Source organism: Chiloscyllium plagiosum, unplaced genomic scaffold, assembly GCF_037043375.1.
Source record: "Chiloscyllium plagiosum isolate Xiang-an unplaced genomic scaffold, Cpla_swu_hap1 HiC_scaffold_21, whole genome shotgun sequence".
NCBI lineage: Eukaryota > Metazoa > Chordata > Chondrichthyes > Orectolobiformes > Hemiscylliidae > Chiloscyllium > Chiloscyllium plagiosum.
This window is the reverse complement of record NW_028270159.1, coordinates 12,280,753-12,305,498: the sequence shown is the minus strand read 5'-3', so window position 1 is coordinate 12,305,498 and position 24,746 is coordinate 12,280,753. Positions and strand designations below refer to the sequence as shown.

Here is a 24,746-nt window from a genome sequence, read left to right as displayed (position 1 = left end):
ATTCCGAAATGGAGCCATTTATCACTACTCTTTGTTTCCTGCCAGTCAACCAATTTTCAATCCAAGTCAGTACTTTGCTCCCAATACCATGCGCCCTAATTTTGCTCAATAACCTCCTATGTGGGACTTTATCAAAGGCTTTCTGAAAGTCCAGGTACACTACATCCACTGGATCTCCCTTGTCCATCTTCAGAGTTACATCCTCAAAAAATTCCAGAAGATTGCTAGGCCTCTTACTGAGTTATTTGCATCATTAATAGTCACAGGTGAGGTGCCAGAAGACTCGAGGTTGGCTAACGTGATGCCACTGTTTAAGAAAGTTAGTAAGGACAAGCCAGGGAACTATAGACCAGTGAGCCTGATATTGGAGGGAATCCTGAGGGGCAGGATGTACATGTATTTGGAAAGGCAAGGACTGATTAGGGATAGTCAACATGGCTGTGTGTGTGAGGAATCATGTATCACAAACTTGATCGAGTTTTTTGAAGAAGTAACAAAGAGGATTGATGAGGGCAGAACGGTGGGCGTGATCGATATAGACTTCAGTAAGGCAAGATTCCCCATGGGAGACTGGTGAGCAAGGTTAGATCTCATGGAATATAGGGAGAACTAGCCATTTGGATACAGAACTGACTCAAAGGTAGAAGACAGAGGGTGGTGATGGAGGATTGTTTTTCAGACTGGAGACCTGTGACCAGTGGAGTGCCACAAGGATCAGTACTGTGTCCACTATTTTTCACCATTTATATAAATGATTTAGATGTGAGCATAAAAGGTATAGTTAGTAAGTTTGCAGATGACACCAAAATTGGAGGTGTAGTAGACAGCGAAGAGGGTTATCTTAGATTACAACAGGAACTTGATCAGATGGGCCAATGAGCCGAGAAGTGGCAGATGGAGTTTAATTTAGGTAAATATGAGGTGCTGCATTTTGGGAAAGCAAATCTTAGCAAGACTTAATGGTAAGGTCCAAGGGAGTGTTGCTGAACAAAGAGACCTTGGAATGCAGGTTCATAGCTCCTTGAAAGTGGAGTCGCAGGTAGGTAGGATAATGAAGAAGGCGTTTGGTATGCTTTCCTTTATTGGTCAGAGTATTGAGTACAGGAGTTGGGAGGTCATGTTGTGGCTGTACAGGACATTGGTTAGGCTACTGCTGGAATATTGCGTGCAATTCTGGTCTCCTTCCTATCGGAAAGATATTGTGAAATTGGAAGGGTTCAGAAAAGATTTATAAGGATGTTACCAGAGTTGGAGGATTTGAGCTATAGGGAGAGGTTGAATAGGTTAGTGCTGTTTTCCCTGGAGTGTCAGAGGCTGAGGGGTGACCTTTTAGAGGTTTATAAAATCATGAGAGGCATGGATAGGATAAATAGACAAAGTCTTTTCCCTGGGGTGGGGTGGTCCAGAAATAGAGGGCATAGGTTTAGGGTGAGAGGGGAAAGATATAAAAGAGACCTAAGGGGCAACTTTTTCACGCAGAGGGTGGTGCGTGTATGAAATGAACTGCCAGAGGAAGTGGTGGAGGCTAGTACAATTGTAACATTTAAGAGGCATTTGGATGGGTATATGAATAGGAAGGGTTTGGAGGGATATGGGCCAGGTACTGGCAAGTGGGACGAGATTGGGTTGGGATATCTGGTCAGCATGGACGAGTTGGACCAAAGGATCTGTTTCTATGCTGTACATCTCTATGCTCTTTTATTATAGCAAAGGAGAAAGAAACCAAGAGACAGCTCATGCAGATTGACATTAAAGCTACTTGGCTATCAGTTGCTTCCCCATCCAATCCATCCCCCTTTGGAATGTGGTCTATCAATTCGGCCCCCTTTGAGAGTTGGCCAGAAAAGCTGAATTTGGAGCCAAGTTGATTTCACTAGAATGTGAGCACACTGTTTGCATTCATAAATGTTGATGGACATACAACATTAAAGGAATAAAAGTTTACAGGTTTAGTGTAAAATTAGATTTTTTGAATGTATAATTTTACTGTAAACTAAATAATTGCAGTTCCATGCCAAATGTATATCACTTATCACAATCGAAGAGAATCCCTGTATAAATGAGTTGGACAGTTTTTATTGAATCTCTACTCAGTCTAAAAATTTAACTTATAAAATGTATTTAATAAAGGTTTAAATAAAGGATAGTAGTGAGTACCATCTCTTATGAAGATCTCCACAGAGACCTGTAACTTTTAAAAAGGAAATGTGAATTCTCAATGAATAATTTAAAGGAGTTGTACATCAAGTTTTTAAGCTCTTAAAACTTTTACTGAAACAAACTGAAAGCAATCAAACAGCAGTTCATAGATAATGTGATCATCTAAATTATAGAAAAACTTCCCCTGTTTAATCTTGGCCATGGACAAAAATCTCCTTCTACAGTTATTCTTTACTCTTCCCGAACGGATCCAATCTGATACTTAGCACCTGATGGTTTGCTTCTATCTCTGTCACTTTCCAGTTGGATAACATCCATTGCCCAAGATGGTTTTTGTGGTGTGGTTACCTCCAGCGTCCTTCCTCCAGTAAAATGTCAGCACATTTTCCAGCTTTGTTTTAACCTTCATGATCTTGGCCTCTTTATTCTGAGTGAGAGCTCTCACCTGCATATTGTGTAGAAAATAGAGATTCTCTACCTCCGTCACCCTTTTCTCTGTCTGTCTGTCAGTCTCTCTGTCACTCTCCTGCCCTCCCTCTTGTACTTCCTACAGGCTGAAATTCAGTGCTAATTCTAGGAAAAGCTGTAACCCAATTCTATTGGCATCCCATGGACTCCTGCCCTCCCAGAATACCTCTCTGTCGCAACATGAATCAGACGGCCTTGTATCCAGGTAGAAATAATAATAAGCTGTCTACTGGCCTCTGAATTCTATTCTATCTTGAAAGTAGATTAGCAGTTTTAAGTATAACCATTTACAAAACCTAACATTCCTGGGATTGGAGAGAAACAATTTATACACCATTAGCAGAAATGCCTTGCTCATTTTTTAAATAAAAGTGCATGTCTTGCTCATTCTTCCTAATAAATCAAACTTGGCCAATGTTAACCTTTAACAATTGAGCCACCCAAGCCTGTATTCAGACCACATTAGTCCTCTATTTTATATTAAATTGAAAAGATTATTTTTCTTATTCATTCACGTAATGAGGGCATGCCAGCATGTATTGCCCATCCCTAATTGCCCAGAGGGCAGTTAAGTCAGCCACACTGCAGTGGGTCTGGAGTCACATGCAGGCCAGACCAGGTAAGGATGGCAGATTGCTTCCCTAAAGGGCATTAGTGAACCGATGGGTTTTTCTCCAACAATCGACAATGGATTCATGGTCATTATTAAACTCTTAATTCCTGATTTTGAATGAACATAGAACATTACAGTGCGGTACAGGCCCTTTGGCTCTCGATGTTGTACCGACCTGTGGAATCAATCTGAAGCCTATTTGTCATACACTATTCTATTTCAATCCGTATGTATATCCAATGACCATTTAAATGCCCTTAACTTTGGCGAGTCTACACCCCTAATACTCTCTGAGTAAAGAAACTACTTGTGACATCTGTCCTATATCTATCACCCCTCAATTTAAAGCTATATCTCCTCGTACTAGCCATCACCATCTGAGGAAAACGGCTCTCACTGTGCACCCTATCTAATCCTCTGATTATCTTGAATGTCTCAATAAAGTCACTTCTCAACCTTCTTCTCTCTCAGGAAAACAGCCTCAAGTCCCTCAGCCTCTCCTCATAAGACCTTCCCTCCATACCAGGCAACTTCCTCGTAAATCTCCTCTGACCCCTTTCCAAAGCGTTCAAATCCTTCCTATAATGCTGTGACCAGAACTGTTCGCAATATTCCAAGTGCGGCCGCACCAGAGTTTTGTACAGCTGCAGCATAACCTCATGTTTCCGGAACTCAATCCCTCTACCAATAAAAGCTAATACACCAAATGCCATCTTAACAACTCTATCAACCTGGATGGCAAATTTCAAGGATCTATGCACATGGACACCAAGATCTCTCTGCTCATCTGCACTACCAAGAATCTTGCCATTAGCCCAGTACTCTTTATTCCTGTTGTTCCTTCCAAAGTGAATCATCTCACACTTTTCCACACTAAACTCCTTTTGCCACCTCTCAGCCCAGCTCTGCAGCTTATCTATGTCCCTCTGTAACCTGCAACATCTTTCAGCACTATCCACAACTCCATCGACCTTAATATCATCCACAAATTTACTAACTCATCCTTCTACGCCCTCATCTTTGTCATTTAAAGAAAATTACAAACAGCAGTGGCCCCAAAACATATCCTTGCAGTACACCACTAGTAACTGAATTCCAGGATGAACATTTCCCATCAACCATCACCGTCTGTCTTCTTTCAGCTAGCCTCTAAATTTCTGATTCCAAACCACTAAATCACCTTCAATTCCATGCCTCTATATTTTGTGCAATAGCTTACCTTATCAAATGCCATACTGAAATCCATATACACCATATCAATCGCTTTGCACTCATCCACCTGTTTGATCACTATCTCAAAGAATCCAATAAGGCTTGTGAGGCATGACCTACCTTTCACAAAGCCGTGTTGACTATCTCTAATCAACTTATTTCTCTCGAGATGATGATAAATCCTATCTCTTATAACCTTTTTCAACACTTTACCCACAACGGAAGCAAGGCTCACTGGTCTATAATTATCATGGATGTCTTTATTCCCCTTCTTGAACAAAGGATCAACATTTGCTATCCTCCAGTCTTCTGGCACTATTCCTGTAGATAATGTTAACATAAAGATCAAAGCCAAAGGCTCCACAATCTCCCCCTGGCTTCCCAGAGAATCCTAGGATAAATCCCATCTGGCCCAGGGGACTTATCACACTTTCCAGAATTGCTAACACCTCCACCTTGTGAACTTAATCCTGTCTAGTCTATTAGCCTCTATCTCAGTATTCTCCTTGACAACATTGTCTTATTCCAGTGTGAATACTGATGAAAAGTATTCGTGAGTTCAAATGACATCATCTGCTATGGCAGGGTCCAAGTCCAGGTCCCCAGAACATTACCTGTGTCTCTGAATTGACAGTCCAACGATAATACCACTAGGCCATTACCTCCCCTTTCCCCTCAAATACTCTGATCTTGTAAAATCTCACTTCTGTAGCATTTAATACTTGGCACTGGAAGCAAAACCTCCTCTTTGTTTGGCTGATTTGCCAGAATTACCACGTCACCAGTTCCCTAGTGTAACCTTTGTTCTTCAAGTCCAGATTTTGCCTCTTGATATCTAAGTGTCATGACAAAGGGCTGCATCTGAAAGAAAATGCAACAAATCTGACCTTAATGGTCTCTGAAAGCATAGAACGATTTACAGAAATTGCACTGCAGTATATAACGATTGTACACTACACAGCGTAATAATAGATTTTCCATAATTTAAATGGATGTGCCTGCAATCCAGATGCAGCATGTGATGATTAACCTTGCTTTTAAAACTCTGTGTTCGAGACAGAGTACTCCAAATGATACCTATCTGTGAAACAATTCAACAGCTTGATGAAGTGATAATATAAATCCCTGTTGCTGGCATTTTCTTTAGACTGAATGGAAAAGTTTTAAGACAACTGCAGAATCTCTTAGGTTTCTTGCTGAAAGATTTTGAGGTGCTGAGGCTTTGTCGTCATGCAGATAGTAAAAGAAAACTGGTCTTTTTTTACAAAAATATCGAAACTAGGAGCAAGAGTAGGCCTTTGAGCCTGCCCCACCAGTCAGTCTGATCATGGCTGATCATCCAACTCAGTCTCCTGTTCCTGCCTTCACTCCATTCTCTTTGAACCCATTAACCCTAAGAATTATATAGAACTCATTCTTGAAATTATATCAAATTTTAGACCTCAACCACATTTTGTGGCAGAGAATGCTACAGGGTAGAATTTTATATTGGTTTTTGATAGGGTCAGGTGTGGAACACATGGTTAGACATCGTTAAGTGCATCGAGCTCCCTGTTTTTGAATGTGAAACAGGTGAATTTTCTTGTCTGCATTTTGGTTGGGTTAACTGTTACATATCTAACTGTACTACTCTTCAAATGACACTGACCAACATTTCTCTTACAACCAACAACACCAGAGGTTAGAGCTAAGACGTACTGCTGTGGTATGACTGTCAGAGAATGGATGCTATGTTTAACTATATGGCAATTATCACTGCACACCTCTTAGAGACAGAGGGAGACATTTTGTCAAAAAGTGATGAGGTGCTATGTAAATACAAGTAGGAAGATTTACCTTGAGCAGAATTACCTGTCATTTTCCAACCCATGTGCGTCATTTCAGCTTCTAAGAAAGCTTTTATAGAACAGAACATTAATTACTGTGAGATTGCTAGAGATGAGTGGTTTTTTTTTAACATGGCAGTATAATACCATAGGAAATTAGTAGGTGTTGGTAATTGTGTGGTTGCTACTCATTTCAGAATTCATAATGTATTTCATACTGTTCCACATGGCTTGCCTTGACTGTAAATTCTTCATAATTGTCATAACACTGATTCTAATAGCCCCTAATGGGGAGTTCAGCTTTCTACATTTTCACATTTATATATGTGCCTTACAGAATGACAAGCCTATTTTTGGTGAATCAGAGCTTTTCTTTGCTCTAAATAGTTTGCTTTTGTTTTAATTTCACATTAGGAAGTATCAGTGGTTGTGTTTTAAAATCCATTTGGGAGTAGGGTCTGCTTGACTTGTAAGATTCTGTGGAATCCCCAGCTCAAGAATTTTACCAATTAATATAGTATTAGATTTAGGTGGACATTTCCAAGAAATTGAGATACAAAATGAAAGAGTAAATGTCTTTGTCAAAATGAGTTAATAACTTCAAATGTATTCATTGGAATATGGAATGTACAGTTAAAAGGACAGACAATGGCCAATATTGGGAAGATCAGGATTGAACTTACGTGTCTTTGATTATTGTGATCATGGATTCATCACGGTTTTATTACATAATACAGACGAGAGTGTGTTATCAGTCTTTTGAGCTCATTTGCAACACACTCAGAAAGATGTATCAGTAGGATCAGTGTTTAAGCAGTTCAAAAAAGAGGTGGCTTAAATGTGTGCAATACAGTCCACAAACTTAGGACATCCTGAAGCTTTTCATTCGAAATGTAGTCCCTTTGAAATGTAGTCACAGTTGTAGTTAGGAAATACAGCAGCCAAACTGCACCAAGCCAACTCTCAGCAAACAGCTTTATGATAATGACTAAATAATCAGAGTTTTTTTTATTTTCAGTTAGATTCGATGATAATAGGGACACAGCTGGGTTGGCCATAATATTTATTTAGGGAATATGATTGGCGGGAAGAAAATTATCTAACAGACTCAAAATATTTATAGTATGGCGAGCAATCACAATTTGTTGGCTAGTGGAGCTAAGCAGTGAGACCCAGTTGTTGTTGTGTTGCCATAGTCTTACCAGACCATAGGGGCTACTCTCTTATTAGCAAGAGAAGTGACTGTTAGTGATTTAACCTGAGGGCCACTAGACCTCAGGCAAGTCCTTCATGGTAACCCAAAAACCAGTGATGGGAATCAAACCCATGCTGTTCTCGTAAATCAATGATCCAGCCAACTGAGCTAAACCAATTCCCAAGACCTAGTTGATCTTTATTCAGAGCATGGAACACAGCTCAGGGATGGTAATCTACAATTGGTCGATGATTGCACTGTTGCTGCTACGTACACTGTGTACAGGTAAGATCATGTAATGTTACTGGATTAAGGAAAACAATGCTTCTCTGCAACATGAGCTCATTCCCAGTATCACAGCTGGAACTTAGTCAATGAAATCAATCTGGACTGATAACATTAATAATGGCGACTATGATTTACTCTCCTTGGGCATCACGTTTATTGTCTATCCCTAATTATCCTTGTGAAGGCCAATCTTATTGAACTGCTGCAGTCCATATGGTATAAACATTGAAACATGGAATGTAGGAAAAGGAGTAGGTCATTTGGCATCCTCCAGCATTCAATATGATCATGGCTGATCATTCAACCCTATTCCCACTCTCACCCCATACTCTTTGATCCCCTTAGCTCAAAGAACTATGAACCAGGGATATCCATTTGTATTTTTAGGGAGGGAGTTTCATGAAATGCCTCTCATTCAGAAGTGGTTTAGAATTCAGAGATGGTCATATTGAAGCTAAAATGTTAATGTATTTCTCTCTCTGCAGATGCTGCCAAACCTGCTGAGTATTTCCAACACTGGGTTTTTACTGATGCATCTCATGCAGTTTTCTCAAGCGCAGTTAAGGATGGGCAATAAATACTGGCTTTATTAGAGATTAATAAATAACAAACAAAAGGCTAGCTCATGATTTTATTTGGATAATGTGGGACCTGTACAAAATAAAGCCCTGGCTTGAATCCTAGCCAGCTGTAAGCCAACTCATCTTACATAGAGTGATGTCTTGTGGTTAACAGGCTCCTGTGCTAACACAATCATAATCAGGTCAGTGACTGTAGCTGGAAAGTCTAAATGTGTATTTTGAGTGTGGACAGGAATGGGGTTTTTTTGTGTGTGATGAAGCAATGCTTCCTGAACCCTCCTCCTGCCTAATTCTGCACACACACAATAGTCACATGGAGGTTGTAGGACAGCATTTCAGGTTTTTGTGCGATTGTTTACAGGAAAGCTGAAGTGAAAAAGGCAGAAAATGTTAAGATCGACTCCGAAGTTCAGCAGTTAACTCTAGTGCCTTGTTGAAATGCCAACCTTTAATTGCTCCATTTAACCTTACAGGACATGTGGAATCCAACACTTGGAGAGAGCAGGAGGCAACCTCAGCCTTTTCAAATCCCTCTACTTTTGCATCGTCACCTTCTCTACGGTTGGATATGGTGACGTGACTCCTAGGATCTGGCTTTCACAACTCCTCGTTGTCATAATGATTTGCGTTGCTTTAGTTGTATTGCCTCTCCAGGTAGGTGACAAGCCAGGCTGATGGGACATTCTTGCAAGCTTGCTGTTTATCTATTTGCTGACTTTATCAGTGCAAAAGTTTCCTGAAGGACAATAAATTGCTCGGTGTTATGAAGCATTCCTTAACTGAGAGGAGTTTTCCTTCTGCCTGCACTCCATCAATGCTGTTAGAAGTACAGTCACCATACCCCTGCTCTCTCATTGGAGAGAGATGACTGGTGATGGCTTAGGCTGAGGGTCACTGTGCCTCAGGGGATGGGAAAGGTTCAGAAGGACAGTCTTTCATGGTAGCCACAGCCAGTGTGGGAATTGAACCCACGTTGTTGGTATCATTCTGCATTACCAGTCCAGCCAATGGATATGCACCATGCATTTGGGGTGAAATTCCAACTTTGGCTGGGCAGGCCTTGAACTGGTTTTCTACTGCATTACCCTTCTATCCCCACTTTCTATTGAACTGAATCTAATGGGGTACATAATGTGAGACCAATCCCTACCACTGCTTTGGGTCCCCTGCTACAGTGTAGTTTATCTCTTTTGAGGTTTCCAAGGCTTTTTCTTTCTACTCCTCTTCCCTTCATTTGAAGGGTGCATCTGACAGCAGCCATTGATTAACTCGATGGGTTAGCAACTCAGCCTGTAGGGAATTAAATGGGGGTGTTCTTTCAGATGATAAGCTGTTCCTGAGGCATGTTGTTGACCTGTATAATCAATGTAACATGCGCATCTCATTCACACGCTCCTTCTTGACTGACAATGTGGGCCGATACATCTGGAAATTCACTGTCTTGAAAAGTTGGAAAGGCTGCTGGTGAGGCAACACCTGGAGTACTGTGCGCAGTTTTGTTCTCCTTACTTGAGAAAGGATGTACTGGCACTGGAGGGGGTGCAGAGGTTGTTCACCAGGTTGATTCCAGAGTTGAGGGGGTTGGCTTATGAGGAGAGACTGAGTAGACTGGGCTTATATTCATTGGAGACCTAATAGAAACATATAAAATGGTGAAGGGAATAGATAGGATCGAAACAGGGAAGTTGTTTCCACTGGCAGGTGAAACTAGAACTAGGGGACATCGGCTCAAAATAAGGGGGAGCAGATTTAGGACTGAGTTGAGGAGAACGTTTTCACCCAAAGGGTTGTGGATCTGTGGGATTCCCTGCCCAGTGAAGCAGTTGAGTCTACCTCGTTGAATGTTTTTAAGGCAAAGATAGATAGATTTTTGAACAGTAAAGGGGTTAAGGGTTATGGTGAGAGGACAGGTAAGTGGAGCTGAGTCCATGAAAAGATCAGCCAAGATTTTATTGAAGGCGGAGCAGGCTCAAGAGGAGAGATTAGATTACATTACAGTGTGGAAACAGGCCCTTCGGCCCAACAAGTCCACACCGACCCGCCGAAGCGTAACCCACCTATACCCCTACATTTACCCCTTACCTAACACTACGGGCAATTTAGCACGGCCAATTCACCTGAATTGCACATCTTTGGACTGTGGGAGGAAACCGGAGCACCCGGAGGAAACCCATGCAGACACGGGGAGAACGTGCAAACTCCACACAGTCAGTCGCCTGAGGCGGGAATTGAACCCGGGTCTCTGGTGCTGTGAGGCAGCAGTGCTAACCACTGTGCCACCAGATGGCCTACTCCTGCACCTAGTTCTTATGTTTTTAAGCTGATAGTACAGCAGCTGTTTTTCAGATACAAAGTGAAGAGTGCCTGAGCATTGGGTGTGGCGAGGAACCTGATCACATTGTCATTATGTATTGGAGGTGTTGTATCCAAGGGTTAATGAAGGCAGAATGATTCCACGCAGAGTCTTTGCCTGAAGCAGACCCTTTGCTTAAGCAATAAGGGAGCGAGGATATGTAGCAGAGCTCATCCTGGCTCAACTCCAATACTGAAAGCTCCACCACCCTACACCCCCCCCAACTTCCTTCTGCTGCCCCCTCTCTGAAGCCCATCTCCTGATCACTTCTGCCCTCTCTGGAGAGTCATAGCAGCAGGACAGTCACCCAATATTGTAACCTTCCTCCCTGGCCAGCTACCTGGGCTTTTGGGGGAGCGAACTCCACAGATTCACAATCCTTTGAGAGAAATAATTTCTCCTCAACTCTGTTTTGAACCTGCTGCCCTTTATCCTAAAACGATGACCTCTTGTTCTAAATTGCTCCACATGAGGAAACATCCTTCCTACGTCATTTTATCAGCCACTTGGTGCCAGTGAAATCTCCATTTATACACAGCCCTGGCTGCAGCTTGTCAGTAACCAGGTGTGGGTGGCACGGTGGCTCAGTGGTTAGCACTGCTGTCTCACAGTGTCAGGAACCAGGGTTCGATTCCAGCCTAGTTTGTGCATTCTCCCTATGTCTGTGTGGTTTTCTCTGGTGTCTTCCCACAATACAAAGATGTGCAGGTGAGGTGAATTGGCCACGCTAAATTGCCTGTAGTGTTCAGGGATGTTAGGTTAGTGCATTAGTCAGGGAAAATATAAAGTGATGGGGTAAGGGGATGGGTCTGGTGGGATATTCTTTGGGGGAGGGGGGTCAGTATGGACTTGTTGGGTCGAATGGCCTGTTTCCACACTGTAGGGATTCTATGATTCTTTCCCCATTGCCTGTACCAACAGCTGTCTAAACAGCATTTACAATGAATATCAGATTGCTTGCTTTTAAAAAGTGCAAGATCCTCCAATAAACCTTGGTTAATGTAACCCTATTCCAATGGTCCTTGGTTTTCAAAAGAGTTGTTTTTCTATTTCAGTCCACAAATAAATATTTTGTTTTAAAGATGTGGCAGACTGTGTGAATCAAGCATTCGTCTGTTTCACTACTTAGTAACAACCATTCTGGAGTGGAAGAACATCATCTGTCCTGAGGGACAGTCTCAGAAACAGGAACAGACATATTTAGAATTAACTTAACGTGCCATTAAAATAAAACATGTATTGGTACTGTAGAATGAACCAACAGAAAATCACATGTGCAAGTCTAAGAACACTGGACTCCAGCTGGCTTATTTTTATTTATCACCTGTCTCAAGTCTCAAAATGTATATAAAGGAAATTCCTGACTGTTTCATTGAAGATACCTTTCAATCTTTAACTTACAAGATCATAAAATCATCAAGGCACAAGTTATCAATTTTATTTTTACTATTCTCAGCCATTAATTCTATCTAACTGTATTAATTAGATTAGTCTCAATCAAACAAATCCTAATTCTGAAAACGCTGCACTCCTATGCTCTGATAACGAATATGGAAAACTTCAAACCTCAGCTGAGACAATGAAAAGACTGATCTGAAATCATGAGTGAGGGATTAGTGAACAAATGGTAAGCTGGCAAAACACAGAAATTGTAGCTCATCACTACCAACATGTTTTTTCTCAGACGGACTCTCCATGTTTTGAAAAATAAGTAAATTAGACATTTGAGCATCTGGCAAGTAATGATGCAAGAAGAAATATCATTTTTTATCTCCCCTGGGTTTGACTGGAGCTCACTTTTGCATAATTATTTTGTTGCTTGAGCTAATTCTTTTCTCACAGTTCAATACCTGTGAGTGACTTGCCCAACTATTTCAGAGGACAGCTAAAGGTTGATCACATTGCTGTGGGTCTGGACTCACACATGGGCCAGACCAGGGAAGGACAGTTGTATTGAACCACATCCCCTCAAAATATTAGGAAGATAGCCTAGACTGTAACGATTCCTTATTTTAAAGGCAAATGTCAGGTGTTGCATTCCGGATGGAATTCGATTGGTCAATTTTTCCATCTTGAAGCAACATACACTATTCATACACATAGTTAAAATGCAGCAAAAGAAAGAACAAATTGGAATAACTTAAGTTTATTGGAAAACTTAACAGAATAATAGATTATTTGACTACCAAACCATAACTGGTCCAATATAGTAACATCCCATAAACACACCCTTGGGAAAGGCAAATTCCGTAAAATAGATTGTCTCACTGCCAAATTGCCAGTCCAGAAAAAACTCAGAGAGAGTAATATGGAGAGATGTATTGCACTTCCAAACCCAGCTTCAAGAGTCCAGCAATTGCTATTGAACAACCAAAACTAAACACCCTGGCTTTGTTGGAGCTTGACCTCACCTGTTCAGGCAGCTTCTATTGTTTTTAAGAAAAGCAATGCCTCATAAGTTGTTTACTTTATGGATTAAAATAGACAGCTGATCACTCCTCTTATAAAACCTCTCTTCAAAACAAAAGGACAAAATACACCTCTTAAAGCCATAGTACCAGCAGTGGATTTCCTCCCAATAGTGAACCAAATCGGTCTTTGTAATTGTGACATTTCCATGGCCAAAATTACTGATTCAAGTTGTTTTTGGTTTCACATTCCAGTCAATTTTGAATTCATTCATTTTGAATTCCCCAGAGGCCAGAGTAGGGTATGAACACAATTTTCTGGATCATTAGTCTAGGTCTCAAGGTTGTCAGTCCTGTAACATCATCAGTATGTTCCTATGTCCAGTACCACACCTTCTCAATGACAATTAATTATTAACAATGTACATATTCACTGAATGAATTAAGAAAACAACTGCATCAACTTCCATTGTAAAATATAAAACTTCCTGTTGTGGAACACTGCAGTCATTATTGATTTCAATGATTTGAAACAATCCTCCTCATCCCTCACATTTTATCTTAACAGTAATGCCCTTTAAAATTCTAATTCAAACCAATGCAAAGGTAATATTACTCAAAGAAACATAGAAATTAGGACAGGAATTGGCCATTCAGCCCTTCAAACCTGCTCCACCATTCAATATGATCGTAGCTGATCAGCCAATGTTCTCTTTTTCTTCCCATACCCTTTTAACCCCTTTAGCCCGAAGAACTATACCTAACTTCTTCTTGAAAATATTCAATGCTTTGACCTCAACCACTCTTTATGGTAGAGAATTCCACAGGTTCACCAATCTCTGGGTGACAAGATTTCTCCTCCTCTCAATCCTAAATGGCTCTGTGTCCTTAGACTATGACTCTTAGACTGAACGTTAGAACAGTCAACTTGGAACTTTGCCAATTTCCTTTCTGGTTGATGTTGATGAAATATACCCTGATCTTTTCCCCCTCAGTTTGAAGAACTCGTTTACCTGTGGATGGAGAGACAGAAATCTGGTGGTAATTACAGCCGACACCGAGCACAGACTGAGAAACACGTTGTACTATGTGTCAGCTCCTTGAAGATCGACTTGTTGATGGATTTCCTCAACGAATTCTATGCTCACCCCAGGCTTCAGGTAAAAATTGACCAACGACTGTCTTCACATCTTGCATCACCTTTAGTTTTGCCTGGGGCCAAGGACTCAGCACTTATATTGAGCTGGTATACAATTTGAGCTTTCACTCTTCCCTAATTAGACCCATCAACAGTTAAGGAATAGGACATAATCACACAAATGTCTGATGTGTCAGAATTTAATTTCTATTCCTGTTATTTAACAGGAAAATTGTACAAGCTCAAATGGTGTAATATGATCATTAAAGCAACATAGTGTGTAGGTGTAAAGACTTTAAACATTTGAATGATAATATCAAGACATTTTAGCATTTTATTCAAAAGAATTTGTTAAAATGCCTTTACATTGCATAGCACAATAACACAATTTAGTTAATTTGGGATGTTATTTCTTCTGGTCGGAGGTGCCTTGTTTTTGATAAAGGATTAAACTAAGATCCCATCTCTCCTGAAGCTGGGTGGAAGGCATCCCATGGCACTTTTTCAAAGAAAAGCAGGCGAAAGTTTACTCAAAGCGTCTCATCTTACGCTCATCAGGACGTTACACAAGAATACCAGTGAAAAGGAAACAACATATTATGCTATATGAGAAGGGAATACTGAGTAGTTGGCAAGTAGACTTTGATTGTTAGATTGTTGTGATGGAGAATGCACCAGATAACAATGATTGACAGTTGACTGCTAAACTTTGTTCAAATTTTAAGCCAGGCAGGTCACGGTATTACGCTGAGAATGAACTAGGCAATAGCTGTCACCTCTTCTACTGAATTAAATCAGGCACAATGTGTGCATAAAGCATGACTTCATTTTCCATCATGACTCTACTTTCCATGACAATACCTCTACCAGTCCTCTTTCCAACAATCAGCGCTGTCTTCTCATAAGCATGTATGTTGTTGTCTCCTTACATGGGCGTTCTTGTGAATTGCCATGCAATACCAAAAGCTTTGTCAAAATTCGTCTTTTTTCCATCAGTTCTCAGGTCCTCTTCTCCCAAATAACAAAGACCAGGAGAGTTACCCTCACTGTTCTGGCCAAAGGTATCCCTCAATCAATTTTACAACAGCAGATTTTGTGGTCACTACTACATATCTATTTCTGGGAGCATGCTGTGCACCAGTTATTTACCACATTTCCTATATTGTAACAGCAGATTTTGAAGTATATTCAAGATTAGTATTATATCATTTTGAGTCAACCTACATTAATACAAATCTCTTTTTTTTATTGTTCCTGAATGATATGGAGGAGATCCATCAATAGAAAATAAATGCTTACCCTAGGTTGGTTTTATAGAGCTGGGGATTGTGCCAACTCTGTGCTCTCTACCTGGGAGAATAGATTCTGCCTTTGAGTCAAGGATCACATCTTCAAAAGTAATTAAACTGTATATGACCAAGTTTATATCCATTAATGTTTGGAAACTGGCTCTACAGATGGTGTTTTGACAAGCCAACTTGAAGGAGATTGTAATGCTTTAATCCCTTTTTTTAATGAATGTCATTGGTCACAGAATCACAGAAGTGTTAAGACAAGGAAGGAGGCCATTTGGTCTATCGTGCCTGCACTGCCTCTTCAACTGAATGTCGTTACCTTGTGCCAATCTCCTGCTTTTTCATTTTTATCCAAATAATCATCCAATGCCCGCTTCAAACCTCAAGTGAACCTACCTGCTCAATATTTACAGGCAGTGCATTCCAGACCTTAAGTATTCGCTGAGTGTGAAAGTTTTTTTCTTAAATGAACCTTGCTACTTTTGTTACATCACTTTAAAAGTCACCCCAGATCACATGTCAATGCTTGTTTGGACTACATGGAAAAAGAAAGAGGAATCTGCACTCATGGAATTAATGCAATATAATGATAACCTCCCCTGTGGGGCCTTAGTACAAAACCCTAATGCACACCTGCAGACAGACAAACAATACTGTACATTCCCAAGGATTGTTCCCTCTAAAGGCTACATGGAGGATTAATCAGTAAACAAAGAGGATATTGCTCAGCTCCAAGATTTTGCTAATTATGCAATAAATACATAATTACTATAATAACTGTTATTACATTACTGTCAGCGTGGCTCCATAAATATGGTACACGTGTTTATACTCATCCCCACCTTATCTTGCCACTTTATCCACTCAGTAATCTGCATGTTATTTCCTTTCTGTGTTAAGTTCTTCACTAAGTAATTGAAAGGATGAAAACTTGTTGCAGCTCTTGTGCACATTTGAAGAGCCCGATAAAGGGTATTTCTGGATGATTAACTTGTCCTGCTGCTAACTGAAAGAAGAAAGCCCTGTAAGATTATCCAAAGCTTCGATTAAATGGCTTTAGATGCTGATTATAAACTACTTGAATCAAACTGTAGCATCTCAGCTCACTGTCTGGCTCACAACTTGTAATCCCTCCCGGGTGTCCTCAGAGACACTGAGAATCCCCTTGGAATTTCACAGACCGGATATCACTGAAATCTATTATGTTCCCAAACTAAATAGTCACCCCATCAGTGCTCTATTCAGTCACAGTGTGAAATTGACATTGACGACATTTCATGTTTTGTCTTTATATAATTATAGAGCAGTCTTTTGAAGGAAATATATTTGAGTACAGATTGATACAATGTAGGCAGAAAGGGAGGGAAAATTGCAGTTCCTGGAGAGAAACCAATCAACAGGATCAGTCCAGAAAACAAGTGATTGGCTGTTCAGATAATTGCAGTCATTGTAATTGTTTGAGAAGAATACTAAGGGCGAGAGGAAGTGTAGATTGGAATTTTGCTATTATGGAAAACAATCTCTGATTTCCATAAGAAGGTGCGAATAAGACAAAGCCCTTTTTTCATTCAATCACAGGATGTGGTGCTGCTGACCAGGTAGCATTTATTGTCCATCCCTAAGTGCCCAGAGGGCAGTTAAGAGTTAACCCATTGCTGTAGGTATGGAGTCACATGTGGACCAGACCAGGTAAGGATGGCAGTTTCCTTCCCTAAAGGACATTAGTGAACCAGGTTCTTCACCTCTGTCTGGCCGGTTTATTTTAAGGAATTGTACAGATTAGTTTCAGCTTCCTTGTGCCTTGTGTCAAGACTGAGGTTACTCTCTTGCCCCACTCATTTGGTTAACATCTAAGCTTGTGCTCATAAGCAGTAATTCACACCACGTAAGTGCCAGGCAATAGCCTTCAAGGAGAAAGTGAGGACTGCAGATGCTGGAGAGACACAGTCGAAGAATCGAGGTGCTGGAGAAAACACAGCAGGCCGGGCAGCATCCAAGGAGCTAGAGGGTCGATGTTTTGGGCATAACCCTTCTTCAGGACTGGGGAGAGGGTATGGGGACTGAGAGATAAATGCAGGGTGTGGGACAAAGGGAAAGTAGGTAGGATGGCGATAGGTGGGCGAAGGTAAGATAAAGTCCAACTATTGCCCCTTGATATTCAGTGGTGTTACCATCACTGAATCCCCCACTATTAACACACTGGGGGTTACCATGGACCAGAAACATGATTGGCCAGTCATATAAACACAGTGGCTACAAGAGTAACCCACCTGACTCCCCAGAGCCTGTCCTCCATCTACAAGGCACAAGTCAGGAGTGCGATGGAATACTCCTCACTTGCCTGGATGGGGTCAGCTCCAACAACACTCAGGGACACCATCCAGGACAAAGCAGCTACTTGATTAGCACCACATATAATATCCCCAACATTCACTCCACTTTCTTCCCATGCCCTTTGATCCCATTAGTCCTACAATCAGATCTAACTCCTCCTTGAAAACATTCCATATTTTGACCTCAACAGCTTTCTGTGGCAGAGAATTCCACAGGCTCCCAATCTCTGGATGAAGACGTTTCTTCTCATCGCTATTCGAAATAGCCTTCTCCCTGATTATCGGGAACATCCTTCCTATATCTAACTTGTCTCTTCCTGTTAGAGTTGGTGATTATGTTCAGCATGGACTGGTTGGATCAAAGGGTCTGTTTTCTGTGCCTCCTAGTTCTGGACTCCCTATTCATTGGGAACATCCTTCCTCCATTTACACCCTGTCTAGTCCTGTTAGTTATTCTTTCTGTCTTTCTGTGTGATTCATTATTCTCATTTATGTTGTCACTGTTAACTTATTCACCCCTTAAATTGAGGAAGCTGCTAAAATATTTAATTCAATGCTTGACCAGATCATTGATCAGGAACTGGATTGTCTAGCCATCTACAGTAATTGTTTTTACCTCGTTGATTTTAACCCTACTGTAAATCCTCTTGCAAGGATGCCTGCCTTGAAGAAGTTTTCCTCCTCTCTCAACAAGAATCTCAGGGAGTCCCTCTCCCACTGCAACTCCCAGGTCATTTCCTCTGCCCTGAAGCTCTTCAACCATGTCCTGAAACAGACTCCTACCGGCCTATCTTCTTTTCCATCTATCCACTCCACCCTCCTCTCTGACCTATCATGGATACCCATTGTACTCTTTGCTACCTTCCGCCCACCCTCCTCCCTGACCTATCACCTTCATCCCCACCCCCACTCACCTATTGTACTCTAAGCTACTTTCTTCCCACCCCCACCCTCCTCTCATTTATCTCTCCACCCTTCAGGCACTCTGCGTGTATTCCTGATGAAAGGCTTTTGCCCGAAACGTCGATTTTCCTGCTCCTCGGATGCTGCCTGAACTGCTGTGCTTTTCCAACACCACTCTACTCCAGAATCTGGTTTCCAGCATCTGCAGTCATTGTTTTTACCTTGTCTAGCCTGAAGTTTGTTCAGAAAACTTCTAATACTCTTCTGAATTTGATTGTATCAATCACCCAGAGACTAGTGAATGTCTTATAAGACAAAGAGATGTTCATCTTTGTATTAATGAGGACAACAGCTATCACAACTAAAGATCATGTTGTCCCTGTGCCGAGTCGATTGTTAATTTGTGTTTGTCCCTCTTTGACCTTATCATCTGAACAGCCTGCTGTTTTATCTCCTCCATGTTTCAGGATTACTATGTTGTCATCCTGTGCCCAACAGAGATGGATCTCCAGGTGCGCAGAGTGTTACAGATTCCCCTCTGGTCACAGCGAGTTATTTATCTCCAAGGGTCAGCTTTGAAAGACCAGGATCTCATGAGAGCTAAGTGAGTTTGCGTTTTTCATATTACAGTGCTTTTGTATTTGAAGCAGTGAATAGTGTGAGAGAAGAAAGACCGTGCAACTGTTAGGATTCAATAAACATAGAGAATAGGAGGCCATTCAGCCCTTCAAGCCATTCATGGCTGATTATCCAACTCAAGAGCCTATTCCTGCTTTTCCTCCACATTCTTTGGTCCCTTTAGTTCCAAGTGCTGAATCCAACTCCAATGTTTTGGCCTCGACCACTTTGCGGTAGCAAATTCCACAGGCTCACCATTCTCTGGGTGAAGAAATGTGTCCCCATAGAATCACAGAATCCCTACCCTATAGAAGCAGGCACTCGGTTCTGTACTCAGTGCTAAATGGATTATCCCATATCCTTAGACTGTGATTCCTGGTTTGGGATTCCCCAGTTATCAGGGACAACTTTCCTGTATCTAACTTCTCTGTTCCCGTTAGAGCTTGGTGATTATGTTCGGCATGGACTGGTTGGACCGAAGGGTCTGTTTCTGTGCTGTATGACTCTATGACTATATTATACATGGTGTTCAGTGCCCTGCACATGAACACATTGTTCAGTCATGCAAAACAGATGAGAAAAAGAAAATTCAATCAGGCTATTAACTCACCTCCTTGACACCCCATTTAGATCACCTTGTCTGCTTAGATTTATGAAGTGCCCTGGGCAGAAACCATCCATCCCAAAGTGCTCCACTGAAGGGTCAGCAAATGAAATTTGGCGCATGCAAACAGGGGTTCCCTGCTCTCTCCTGATGAAAGAGAACACATTCCAGATTTTGATTAGCCAGCCACGTGTTATATCGGACTTCCACTGCATTAGCGGGGTGACTGAAAGTTCAGTCAAAAAGACCAATTTGAAGGAATGGCTTCTTAGAACTTTAGAATCCCTACAGTGTGGAATCAGGCCATTCATCCCATCGAGTCCACACCAATCCTCTGATGAGCATCCCACCCAGACACACCCACTATCCCTGTATTTTCCATGGCTACGCCACCTACCCTGAACATCTTTGGGGTAGGGAACCAGAGCACTCGGAGGAAACCCACACAGTCACAGCGTGAACAGGCAAACTCCACACAGATAGTTGCCCGAGAGCGGTATCGAACCCGGGTCCCTGGCGCTGTGAGGCAGCAGTGCTAACCACTGAGCCACCATGCCATCTTAAAGGAAGAGAATAAGGTAGTGAAGATTAGAGGGCCATCGCCAGTGTTTTGGATTTAAAGAGCTAACAGCAGTGCTGCCGATATTCAGAATGATGAAAATCTGGTCAGAATTAGAAAAACTCGAAGGATTTATCAGGGAATGTAGGGTCTCTGACATTGCTGTGAGGTATTCTACCTCTCTGTAATAAAGTAACAGGAAGCTGTCATTGCTGCACATGAATAATGATGACTAAACAAAAAATGTTTGGGTGATGACCAATGTCCATGAACCATATCATAGAAAACCATCAATCTCTTCAGAAAGAAGGGGCAGGAAGCTGGTGGTGATGAGGAAAGAAATCAGCTCTCTTTTGGCCCCTGTTATTGAGAGATTAACTATCCTCTTGGTTGTGGTCACCATTAACTTGTTAACACCTTAAATGTAAGATGCCGCTGAATGTGAAATGATCGCATAAGGAAGTTGAAATCGGAGCAGATGTAGACCACTCAGCCCCTCCCTCTGGTCTACGTTCAATAGGATGATGGCTGACCTTTTGCCTCAACTCCACATTACTGCCTGCTCACCAAATGCCCGAGGGGTCAAAACCATGTGGATCACTACCTTAAATTATTCAGTGATGGAGCACCCACACCTCTCTGAAGTAGATAATTCCAAAATCTCTGAACCCAAAGACAGTTCTCCTCATCTCAGTCGTAAATGTTTGGACTCTTAACCTAAGGCAATGGCACCACTTCTAGCTTCCATGGTGAAGGGAAACAGCCTCTCAGAATCTCCTCATCAGAAATCCTGCATGTTTCTATCAAGCTCCAGGGTTTAGTGGCTTAGTCTACTCATAGGATAACATTCCCAAACTAAGAAGCAACCTGGGGGCCCTTTGCTGTACTCTCTTGATGACAAATAGATCTTTCCTTAGATATGGAGGACAAAACTGTGCCTCATGCTTCAGGCATGTAGCAAGAAATCTTGATTTTTGTACTCCAATCCCCTTGCATCAAAGGTCAACATGCCATTGGCCTTCCTAATTGCTTGCTGTAGTTATATGCTTATTTTCTATGTTCCTTTCCAAGTATGTTCAAGTCCCTCTGAGCAGAAACATTGAAACGTTCTGCGTGAGTGTACAAATAAGAAGTAAGAGAAGGCCACTCAGCCCTTCGAGCCTGCTCTGTTCCACAATAGGATAATGGCTGATCTGGCTTCAACCTTAACCCTACATACCTAAACACCCCTGATAATCTTTCATCCCCTTGGCCATTAAGAATTTATCTACCTCTGCCTTAAAAATATGTAAATATTTTGCGTCCGCTGCTTTCTCGTGGAAGTGAACTCCAAAGGAGAGAGTCCTGATTCCTGATGAAGGGCTTCTGCCCAAAACATCAATTTTCCTGCTCCTCGGGTGCTTCCTGACCTGCTGTGCATTTCCAGCACCACTCTAATCTTGACTCTCAATGGAGAAAGTCCACACCTTTCAAAAAATAGTGAGCTTTCTTAGTCTCTCAACCAACATGAATAAGCTCACATTTTCCCACATCGTGCTCCCTCAGCCACCCTGTTCTTCACTCAATCTGCGCCTTAGATGGGATTTAGAAGGATAAAAGCAATCGATCCATGTATTATTCGATGTGGAACCCTCGTGCTTGTTTGCTGCTGCAATCCTGAAATGAATTTGTGATCCTGTGTTGAGTTACTGAGATTTCAGGCCCAGTGAAATCTTTAGTCTACTGAACAGGCATTTTTATCCCCCTGCAATCCTTTATGCCAAACCTAAGTCTTCACTTGCAGTCATTGTTCAGTTCTCCCCCTATCTGCGTGGGTTTCCTCCAAGTGCTCTGGCTTCCTTCCACAGTCCAAAGATATACAGATCAGGTGGATTGGCTGTGCGAAATTGCCCCTAGTGTCCGGGGATTTGCAGGCTAGGTAGGTAGCCATGGGAAATGTTGTAGAAATTTTCCTATTCCTTACTAATTAATTCTGGTACACCGGCCTTGAGTAATTAACACGTTTATTCATGATATCATGGGAAGACAGCAGTGACCACGGCACAAATGGACTATTAACTCTTCTCCAAGCTACTGGGTTTCACAGGTTATATAGGATTACAAATGACTGACCGTTAATTACTGAACAATGCATGTCTAACAACATTAGGTGGTCGAACAACATTACGTGGCCATGTAGCACACTATTTGCCGAAGTTAGTAGCAGATAAACAGTGGCTCGGTTCTAACAGAGCTCCCGTTATAGAGAGGGAGGAACGTATCAGCGGGTGAGGAGAAACAGCAGCAAGGTCAGCAGAAGAATTCTCGTAAACAACTTCAGTTAGAAAGCAACTCAGCCAGAAAATGGTTTCCTCCAAGGACAGACCGGTCAGAGTCCTGAAATGGTTTCCACAGCAGGGTTACAGGGATAGGGTGGGTGGGGGTGTTGGATCTGGGTGGGATGCTCTTTGGAGGGCTGGTGCAGGCTCAATGGGCTGAATGGCCTGCTTCCAGACTGTCGGGATTCTATGATCTTGAAGACTTTGATCAGATCACCCTTTAACCTCTAACTTCTGGAGAAAACAGATCTAATTTGTATAATCTCTCTTCATAACTTAACCCCTGAATTCCAGGTATCATTCTTGTGAATCTACATTGTACACCCTCCAAAGACCAACATATCTGCCGAAGATGGTGTCCAGATCTGCTCACATTACTCCAAGTGGGGTCTAAACCAGTGTCTTGTAAACTGCAGCGTAGCCTCTCTGACGCAATCCACCTTCAGGGCGCATGCTATGATACAGTGATGATGACACATGCACAGCTCCTAATGTATTCTAACTGTGAGACGTAACACAATTACCTGTCTTGGCAGCTGAGGCCTGAGGCATTTTGCAACCTGAAGTCAGTATAATCGGTTCTGATGTAACACAATAGTTCCGTTCACGTGCAATCGTACGTTATAAGAAAATCGTGCAATAGCCTCGCCATTTAAACTCGTGGGGCTGAAATCATATTATAGCCAATACAGGGAAGGAAAGTACCTGTTCTGCAACTAACAATCTAAATTCTTCAATCATGTTAAAGCCAATTCATGTTGAAGAATCATGAATTGTAGCACAACTGACTGTATAGAAGAACCATTAATTCTTTATTGGTCTCATTAATTGTGCATACTAATCTTGATAGTAATGTGACTCTGACCTGGTGTTGGAAAGAGAATTGCGGATATTAATATTTCACCAGATGTTAACACATCAACGTACAATGAATACGGTCAAAGTGGGTAGACCTTGGGGGGATTATTTTACAAATCTACTGTGGACTTTCCTAATAATTAGGAAGCTAATGTTTGCACTTCTCTGTCGACAGGATGGACGATGCAGAAGCCTGTTTCATTCTGAGTAGCCGTAACGAAGTGGACCGAACAGCCGCGGTACGATAAACACGAGGGCAGCGTGCAGTTTGACAACTCCAAAACGGGAGGGTACAGGGAGGGTTACAGCTCAGATTCCTGTAGAAACGAGAAGCCGTATTTTGATCATGCCAAGAGGCCGTATTTTGATCATGCTGCCCATCTTGAACCAGACCTTCCTAGTTTTATTCCTTCGTGTGATATGGGTGAAACTGGCAAGGGTGTGATTTACTGCCAGCCCCTGCTGCCATTGCCTCGGTCAGTGACTCAGCAATCTTAAACTGCTGAAGTCCAAGCAATGATGCAGCATCTTCAACTACTGAAATCCAAGTAGTGGAGGTACACCCATACTGCTGTTAGGGAGGGAGTCCCAGGAATCTGTCCCAACTAGGCTTTGGCCAGATGATCATAAACCTAGTATGACATCGTATAGGCTCAAAAGTGATTGACTAGGTTTGATGTGGATGAGATTGCATCACGGTAACATGAGTAGACTTTTAATCGAGAGCCCCAGGCTAATGCTCTAGGGATGTGAGTTCAAATCCTACCATTCTATTAGATGTGATGAGAATGAAAGCTAATCTCAGTGACGGTGACCATGACAACTATTATCAATCATTATAATGACCCAGCTAGTTCATCCATGTCCTTTAGGGAAGGAAATCAGTCATCCTTACCAGGTCTGCCCTACATGAGACTCCTGTCCCACAACAATGTGATCTCCCTGCTACAGGAAGGATGTTGTAAAATTTGATAAGGTTCAGAAAAGATTTACAAGCATGTTGCCAGGGTTGGGGG

General features: G+C 41.8%; 1 protein-coding gene across 7 annotated transcripts in view; it reads left to right on the top strand.

The window, feature by feature from the left end:
• kcnt1b (potassium sodium-activated channel subfamily T member 1b) overlaps window positions 1–24,746 on the top strand; it is a 433,004-nt gene that overhangs the window by 300,645 nt on the left and 107,613 nt on the right. For all 7 annotated transcript variants that reach the window (XR_015760695.1, XM_087998271.1, XM_087998272.1 and 4 more), the window contains 4 exons: window positions 8,817–8,997; window positions 14,100–14,264; window positions 19,241–19,377; window positions 23,906–23,969. Coding sequence is in view for 6 of the 7 variants with exons in the window: in XM_087998271.1 (XP_087854397.1) it covers window positions 8,817–8,997; window positions 14,100–14,264; window positions 19,241–19,377; window positions 23,906–23,969 (547 nt within the window). In the remaining variant the exon portion in view is untranslated. The remainder of the gene's footprint in view (window positions 1–8,816; window positions 8,998–14,099; window positions 14,265–19,240; window positions 19,378–23,905; window positions 23,970–24,746) is intronic.